This window comes from Halyomorpha halys, unplaced genomic scaffold (genome assembly GCF_000696795.3).
Source record: "Halyomorpha halys isolate HHAL.00 unplaced genomic scaffold, Hhal_1.1 Scaffold418.1, whole genome shotgun sequence".
Taxonomy (NCBI): Eukaryota; Metazoa; Arthropoda; class Insecta; order Hemiptera; family Pentatomidae; genus Halyomorpha; species Halyomorpha halys.
This window is the reverse complement of record NW_027109309.1, coordinates 690,088-699,476: the sequence shown is the minus strand read 5'-3', so window position 1 is coordinate 699,476 and position 9,389 is coordinate 690,088. Positions and strand designations below refer to the sequence as shown.

General features: G+C 30.5%; 1 protein-coding gene across 1 annotated transcript in view; it reads right to left on the bottom strand.

The window, feature by feature from the left end:
• LOC106692167 (aquaporin AQPAe.a) overlaps positions 1 to 4,442 on the bottom strand; it is a gene marked incomplete at its 5' end in the record, with an annotated part of 5,232 nt that extends 790 nt beyond the window's left edge. Inside the window, 2 exon segments of the mRNA XM_067047495.1 lie at positions 1 to 386; positions 4,362 to 4,442. Of these exon segments, the coding sequence (XP_066903596.1) occupies positions 285 to 386; positions 4,362 to 4,442 (183 nt within the window).
• Positions 4,443 to 9,389: the final 4,947 nt, after the last annotated feature.

Here is a 9,389-nt window from a genome sequence, read left to right as displayed (position 1 = left end):
TATTATATCACTCATTTAATTAATTTTGATTTTTTTTAAGTAATAGGTATTTAATGTGATTCGATGAATAAAATAACTTTTTTCATAAGCTTGCATGTAGTAGACCATATTATGCTAATAACTATTGTTTATGATTTGGTTAAATTCCCTTAAAATACTCCTTACAATTTTAATTTAAGTATAAATAAAAATATCTGTATTTTAATTTTATTTAATTAGGCTTAGATGAAGATGACTGTTGCCTTGTAAGATCTTGAGAAAAAATTTTTTTTCTCATCTCCTCTTCACAGATCGTAAGAATGCTCATCATCCTTTGATGCAGAGAAGACAAACCTGTAGACGAGGCCGGCAATGGCAGCACCGACCAATGGGGCGATCCAATAAATCTGTACAAAAAATTACAATATATAAAAAGAGTAGAAGAAAGCTGTAATTGGAGTATATCGTAATTACTACTAATGCGTTTTAATTGTCTACGAGTTGCTTAAAACTTTAGAGGATCTTCCATAAAGCATTTTTTAAAGAATGACAGCTTTTTTTTAATCAAAAATCGACAGCCAAAGGCAAATCCGACAGTTAAAACGCATTTTAAGTTAATGCAACAGTAATTAATATATTTTTTTAAAGAAAATACATTATGATGAGAACAGAGTGATTTACTCAATTCTTGCTCTAAACGGCTCATATGTTTTTTACTAAATTATTAAATATATAAATTACTCGTAGAACTACTACACCTTATTAATAGGAAATATTTTTAGAAATTGAAGCAAATAGGTAACAGATATGAATGAAGTGCCAACGTTTCCAAAAATATTTTTTTACAGATACAGAGTTTGTTCCAAGACCAATAGCTTGGTATAGGAAAATACCTTGACTAATTTGAATCCTGTAAAAGTTAATCCAGAAGTAATCGTAAACTTATTTCTTTCAGTGGATTCTAATCTAAAAAGGCAATAGTAAAAGGCGATAGTAAAAATAGTACAAGAGCTGGGAAGAAAAAAAGGCAGTTATCTTACCCCAGTTTTTAATGAAAACTAGGTATAATTACTAGTCAAAATTGATGAGTCTGCCAATTATAGGTAGGGAGAATAAAAAATAGCGGCTGTTTAAAAACCTTAATAAAGAGAACGTCATTTAAAAAAGAGTAAATTTGCTAAAATATGAGCCCTAATGGAGTTATTTAAGTTAAATAGTTTTTGAGATATAGCTTTTTAAAAAGCAACATTACATAAAAATGTTGTATGAGAGGTACTGAAAGATTAGTAGTTAGTTAATTTATTTTGAGAAATCTATATCTCAGGAACTATGTGACGTACAGATGTCTATTAGCACTCAAATTAAAGCTAGTTTAATGAGCTATAAAGTAGTTTATTGTGTTTATCTTCGTAGGAGTAATAATTTACATGAAATTTGCTAAAATAAATTGAGTTATAGTTGTTCGGACAAGAAGTTTGATTTATGAAAAACTTCATTTCAGAAACCATTGGACGTACAGATGCCTTCCAGCGCTCATATCAAAGCTAGTTAAATTTACTACAAAATAGTTCATTATGTTTATCTTTGTAGGAGTAGTAGTTTTTATGATATTTGACAAAATACACTCACAAAATGTTAATTTCTAGTTGTTCGTTTAAAATGCTGGATTTTTGAAAAAATATATCTCTAGATCCATAAGTCGCATATATGTCTGCCAACACTCAAAATAAATTAAATTTAACTTACTATAAAGTAGTTTATAACACCTATCTTCGTAGGGGTAATAGTTTTTATGATATTCACATATGAATATAAATTTGGCAAATGAAAATTTGTCCGAACAACTATAAATCAATTTATTATAGCAAATTTCATGTAAATTATTACTCCTACGTAGATAAACATCGTAAACTACTTTATAGCTCATTAAACTAACTTTAATTTGAGTGCTAATAGACATCTGTACGTCAAATGATTTTTGAGATATAAATTTTTCAAAATAAATTCACTAACTACTGATCTTTCAGTACGTCCCATACAACATTTTTATGAAATGTTGCTTTTTAAAAAGCTATATCTCGAAAACTATTTAACATGAATAACTCCATTAGGGCTCATATTTTAGCAAATTTACTCTTCTTTAAATGACGTTCTCTATAGGTATAGAGCTCCGAATGAAAAATTAGTTTTTTTTATCGCTTTGAAACAGCCGCCATTTTTTACTCCCCCTACCTATTGGCAGACTCATCAATTTTGACTAGTAATTATACATAGCTTTCATTGAAGTAATCAAACATTGGGGTGAGATAACTGCCTTTTTCCTCCTCTTGGGCTCTTGTACTAAAAGTTTACCACACCCTCGTGGTGCGCAGGTGTAAATACTAGATTTTTAAAATGGTTGCAATATATTTTTAAGTTTAAAGCTAATAACTCCAAATGTATTACAAGTATCTTGAATATGTAACTTAACAAAATTTAAAAGATTAAATTTATCTAATTTTGGTATATGACAAGATCTATAAGGGGAGGAGGGTATAATTCATGTTGAATTTTGAAGAGAAATTTAATGTTTCTGTGATACGGTGTCTAATGCCACCCTGTGTTGTGCATGTTTGATTATACCTAGTAACCCATTAACAATGAAAATATTGAACTTTATATTTGTCTGGTTCTGAGCGTTTTATAGGTTTTACTTTCCTTTACAAGTTATCCGTCTTTAAATGAACCGTATAATATAATATAATATAAATATCAGTGAAAAAAAATGTTTCGGAAATTTTGGTACTTTCAACGGAAACGCCAGCTAAGATTAATGCTTAAATGTGTACTCCATTCACACATAATCTGCATTTTTTTTTTTATGTTTATATTTATATATGTATGGTATATATATTTTTTTAACAAAGGAAAATATTTTTCACTGTGAACTAATTAGAAAACTCTTTCCGGCCTATATGCGTTCTCACTCCCTTGTCCCACTTTATCGTTTATAGTATAAATAATTATTGAATATAAATTGATAATTTCTGCATCTGTCACAAGTAGATTATTAATTTAAATCTCTGTCGATTTGTTTTTGTCATCCTTAGATGTCAAAGCGTTGTACGGCCTTGCCCTGAATTTCAACGCGAAAAGGCACACACATCATTAGCGAATTTCAAGTCGTCAAAGTCTGCACATCAATGTCCATTAGCTTCCTCACGTTTTGTAGCTGGGGTCTATCGGCATGAAAAGGAAGGGAGAGAGGATGCAACCTTGCCATACACCCGAGTTAGACGGGAAAACCTTTCATCTAACTATAGAAGCAAGGAAATACACCAAGATTACTACCGATAACTTTGCTAACTTTCGGAATGTCTCTAGAACAATCTGTTGAATTTTCCTTTTTTCAAATGTATATAGGTTTAAGGCAATCTAAGTATCACGGCTAGAAATGCATTTTATTTCCGACACCGACTGTTCCATTAAATTTACGATTAAAATTGAACTTAATTAAGATTAAATTTATACTTAATATACAACTTATTAAGAATTTTATATTGCTATCTAAAATTTTTTTCCCATAATGGTCAATAAAGAAAAGATTTTGTCGATTTATATTTGAAAAATGCTGATTATAATTCATTAAGTATATCGATATATAAAAATTTTATTTCAAAGTTATTATGCCAATACTTAGAAAAAAAAATTAATTTACATAAAAAAATTGTAAATTATTGTTGGTATTCCGAATTTCGAGGATCACCTTCAGCATTCTGGGAACTTCGTTCTTGAATTGTGAGCTTACACATTCATATTTTAGGACTTCTGCCCGTCATATAAAAGCGAAAAGAAGTGATTGAGAACCAAAAAGGAGTCCGCTTCTGTAGTGGAGGGGTTCAAATCAGTAGCTACAAGCGGTGACGAGATATTCCCCGTCAGGGACACAGCTACAAAAAGTGCGTAAAATTAACCATAAAAAACAAAACCAGAAATATAACATTTTTTTTTGATAATACCTAATAGTGTTTTTATATTCAAACAATAAAAAAATTGATAGAAATTTTTAAAAATTGTTCAGACCCTCTCCAAATATAGGAAGGCGCATTTTTTTCAAAATGTCAAGGGCGCAATAGGGCCAGGTTAAAATACATACAATATGTACCTAGTTGGACATAAATAAAACTGTTCCTTATGAGAGATTCTGTTATGTAATACATAGAAATTTTACTGTAATGTAGTTCATAGATTATGTAGTTCTGCATAATTGTGAGCTCCAACCACTTATTAAGCGGAAATCAAACAGAAACAAAAATGTGATTCAATGCAAAATATAATTTTTCTAACATTTACTCATTAACTGCTATAAAACGAAATGCATGCACACACTCTGTTGTACTCACCCAATGGTTGTCCCAACCTCCAGTCATTACTGCAGGGCCGAGCGCTCTTGCTGGGTTCATGCTGGATGAGGTGAACGGAATCTGAAAATGGAGTATCAATAATCATTAAAATACTATTTACATATAGTATTATTTAATTATTGTCATAAACATTGCATTGTTTTACATTTACACTTAGTTGAAGAAATTAATTATAGGCATACGTGGCTGCATAACTTCATAAATTGCATGTTTTTTTTAATAGTAGAAATATCGTTGATTACAGAAGTAATTGAAAGATAAATTATTTGGAATAAAATTACATGGATGAGTTTAAAGATATTGTGCTTATCAACTTTTTGGTCTTCATCAGGGTTAAGTAAAACAAGATACCATGCAAGTATAAAAGAACGAATAATAAATACAAATAAAGTACACAATTTTAGCGAGATTGCAGTTATATAGGTATTTTTTCGATTAATTTTCGCAACCTTTACAGTTTTTTATACCGATTAGAAGTATGTAATAACCATGTTTAATGGTTATATCAAAAGAGAAAGGTACATAACTTTCATTGAGTCCTTGGCAATTCGCTTATAAATTAGGAATTAGAAGAGGGTGAAAGAATGACAAATATTATTTTGCACAGGTTGCTATGATGAGCTCAAACAAACTATATACATATAAAATAAATTGATTAAAAACTAAATCTACTAATGTCTTACCCGTTCGATGCTGACATACGAATGACAAGCAATAAAAATCCACCGAAACAGCTTACTTATTTTAGACGTGCGTGAGCAATCAAGCTATCTTAAATCTGTTAATGGGTCGTTTTAGTTCTTGATTACCCAATAATTATAACTTTGCTAACCATGTTTGTCTTCCCTGCCTCTTACGATGTATAACGTGGTAGACTATTTATGAAAGTCATTACCAAATTAATTAAAGAACATATTGTTTTCGGTAAAAGAATAGGTTTAGACATGCAGTATTATAAATCTTTAAGTATTATCGTTAAATCTTATGTATTATACAAAAGTCATTAATAATATACAATTAATTCAGTCATTTATTCTAATAAATTTAAAAGTGGAATATTTTATATTATAAGACGGAAAAAGTATTTAACATGCCACCATAGATTATCGAATGTTTTAGTTTCTAGATGTTCGTTGCTGCAATACAACGTAAGGTTACCATCTATAATTTAGTAAAACTTGATTTGATGTTTTTCCACCAGTGCTGGCGAGAATTTGAGACTTTGTTTAGCAGCCATGCGTCACCAAGTACTTTTCAACAGCAAGTATGACAGTAATCTATATATTTTTTTCTTAATTTCTAAGTTGTGTTTTAATTTTGTTTGTTTATTTATGATTACATAGATATTATATCTTAAGTTCTTCAACCTATAGGGCATTGTTGAATTTAAAAATAGAGTATTGTTAAACTTTGGGATTGTATTCTATAATAAATTAACTTCTATTCCATTTTCGGTCTTAATTAACAGTTTTTATATTTATATATTTAATTTTATTATATATTTTAGATTTGATGGAATGCATTTTTTTTTTATTTTATTTATTTTTAAAGTTTTTCCTAGTAGGAAATTAAAAGCTTTCTAATCTATTGTCAATTACAACACCAAAAATCGGAGATATAATTCCCCCAAGGCATGTTCCCTCATGCATGAGTCTTGTCCGGCCTATCTTCTAATTAGTTATGAAGTTTTCTGAGAAAATATTAAAATATGTTACTTTTCTTTATTTATAGACTCAAGTAAGGCAATAAAACTTCCCGAATCCTTCTGGCCGAACAAGTCAAAAATAAAAAATAAAAATTTGTCCTCGGAAGATCCTATAACGAATTTAATGAAAACTAGAGAAAAAAAATACGCTTTTCATTAGCTAGGTGTGAAAATATATTTTCTGAATATATCCTTTATTCAAAAATAAATTTATTTACTCGCAACGTTCCGTCGATATTCGACATCTCCATTTTCTTGTATTTATAATAAAAAAAAAATTAAGGCGATTCTATATATCTGGATATTCAATTATATATATATATATAAAATTGAATTGTGGCAAGAAATAATCGCACTCTTTTCGATCAGAGCCCAAAGGAGAAAGCGAAGAAGATTACTCATGTAGGTTCAAAGAGCACTACGATTATTACTGACCTCGCAAGGAAACATTGTAAAATTCATTTATACTGACACAGCAAAGGCGGTGATGGTCCGACTGAAATATGAAAGCGATAAAGTGAACGTATTTAACAATGACCTAACCCTCACTATTAAAGACAAGACAACCTCCGCTCCGAGCAACACAAATGTCAGTAGGACCCAAGGATTCTGACTCACCCGTGGCTCAGGTGATTCCAGATTAGATACGATAGAACTCCTTCGTTATGGAAAGATCTCTGTCGATAAATCCCCCTTCAGGATTTGAAGAAGTGTCGGACCCGCGATGTGGCGGAAAGGTCTTGAAGATTAAAGTTCTTGCATTCAGAGCATGATCCTAGAAAGGCGTAATCGTTCTTAAAGAGTCCTACGCATTTTACAGAGAATGGATTACATCATGGATGACATATGATCCTATTTAAAGCTCTTGGTAAATATGGATATGAAGTTGGGATGAAACATGTCTTTGTTTCGGCGGTGAACGCTTACATTAGGCATCAGCATCTTAAAAACAAATTTGTTGGTTAGAGTTATTTTTATCAACTTGACAGATCATTCATTTGCATTTTATTTTATACTTCATTCATTTCCAAACAAATTTATTAAAATTTTTAAACAAACTTTTTTTTTTATAATCGATCTTTAAAGTATTATTCTAAACTTTTATTTTACTTTTTGACTTTATTATTTTGATGTTTATACTAAATACGAATTATTTTTCCTCCATCTTTTGAACTATCTAGTTATAGCCAGGAATCACAATCAATAGGTTTTTTTATCCAAACGAAATCCACATTTTTTTTTTTACGAAACTCTTGGCGTTACTTTAATGCAGAATAAACAACTGGACTATAAAAAAGCCGTATGCCAAGTAAATTGGTCAGTATAACTCCCTCACCATTTATATTGAGTAGATACATATTTATACTTATAAATATTATAACATTTACATTTTAAGATTTGAAAATAAATTTTATTATTTTATTTAATAAATTTTAATTTACAAAAGAAAGTACTTTTGCATGAGCAAAAGTAGTGAAGGGAATTCCTAACTTTCTTCTAGTTTAAGAACAGCATTATTAATATAAAAACACAGTATTAAAAGGAGCGGTGTAGCTCAGTGAATAAGACCTTACCCTCCTTGGCCTCTTATCAATCTTTATAAAATGAGTACTCCTAATCAAGAGGAAAATCTGACGCTTGAGCGTAATACGGCCTTCTATAGCCGAGGGAGTTAAGGCGTATACTTTATAAACCCTGTACCTACTGTAACGTCGCCGATTCGAATCCGGTGAGGTTGACTTTTATTTCATTTTGGTCGCAAGCAATGAAAACTTGACGATCCAACCATGTTTAGAATAGGGTGGTAACCTGTATATATCCTCCGTGCATAATACTGGCCAAATTAACTCCTTTCACAACCGACTTAAAATAAAATATGGTTTATTATGGAATTTAGATATGTTTGCCGCGATCTCTATTATATGATTTTTTTTACTAAAATGTAGTGCATTAAATAAATATGTTTTTATAAAAAGAAGGTGGTCCGAGAGCATTCAAAAGTACTCGAAAGTTATTATAACTATTGTGAGGCGACGGTGAGACGAAACACTTTGCAGGGATAAAAAAAATAAAATCAACAAAAATGATGTAACAAAGTAAGACAATAAATAACATAAAATAAAAGTCAACTAAGTTATGGCTAAAAATGATCAAAAATATGTTAAAGTTTAAATAAAATTAAGAGGAACTGTGAAAAGTGTAAATAAACAAGAATTAAAAAAAAAGTATTAGACAATAAAATAATTTAATTGTGTACTGTATATTTATATTTCTCTTTTATCTATTTTTTATTTGTTATTGTTTCCATTTTCATTAATTGTCTAATACTTTTTTTTTTTTTCCTCTGGACCAATTGTTTTTCCACAAAAATTTAGGATATTATTCAGTAAAATGAGATGCACTCTTTAGCCATGAATTCATGTTTATGATTCGTTACAGTCGTATAATCCAAATTTAACGCGGGTTAAGCCTCCAGGAGACAGCTATTAAACCAACGTATTTTTTTATTTTTAAAAACATAATTGTATCTTCCATTTCGTCGATTGCAAACAACCTGACTGAATGTCATCCCTGACCTATACTATTTTTATGATTAAAGAGCAGGTTCTGAAAGCTCTAAGGATGTTGTGACTGACGTAACCTGGACTCGGTTGTTTTCCCACACTCATCAATTATCCTGGTTGTACCCTTACGCCCGGACGCTCTGGATATCTGGAGAGGATCTGAACGCTACGGAAGGTGACGAGGGAAGGGTAACCCTGGAGTCATCGTGATAGTCCTCGCACCGTGATGGTCCTATAAAATCAGGTCCGTGACCCGAGGGTTCGGTTCCAACTTGGGGCGTCAGTCATCGCCTGATGGCCTTGTTCGAGTTACATTCTAGTCAGCGGCTTTTAATAATCATTGGCAGTGTCAAATATGGTAAATCAAAATCGATAACCTTCAAATGTGCCAAAGGAACATTTAGAATTTATGAAAAATGGACAATACCTAGTAAATAACAGTGGAAACAAGCTGTTAAAATATGTTAGACAAAATGATCATATCAGATCGAAACTACTAAACCAGTACTTACCATATATTTCCGTCAAGAAACAAAAGAACAAAATCAATGAATATTAGTTATCCAAACAAAATGGAAAAATTATGCTTTTTTTAAAACTTATTTATCCATTCAAGTGTTTCCTGTAACCGTTTTTTTTATTATCTTTTCTTTTTAATCTATGTGTTAGTCATTCACGTAAAATGTATCTATTTGTTTGTTCTTGGTAAACTGATCTACTGCTGTGACTATGAATGAT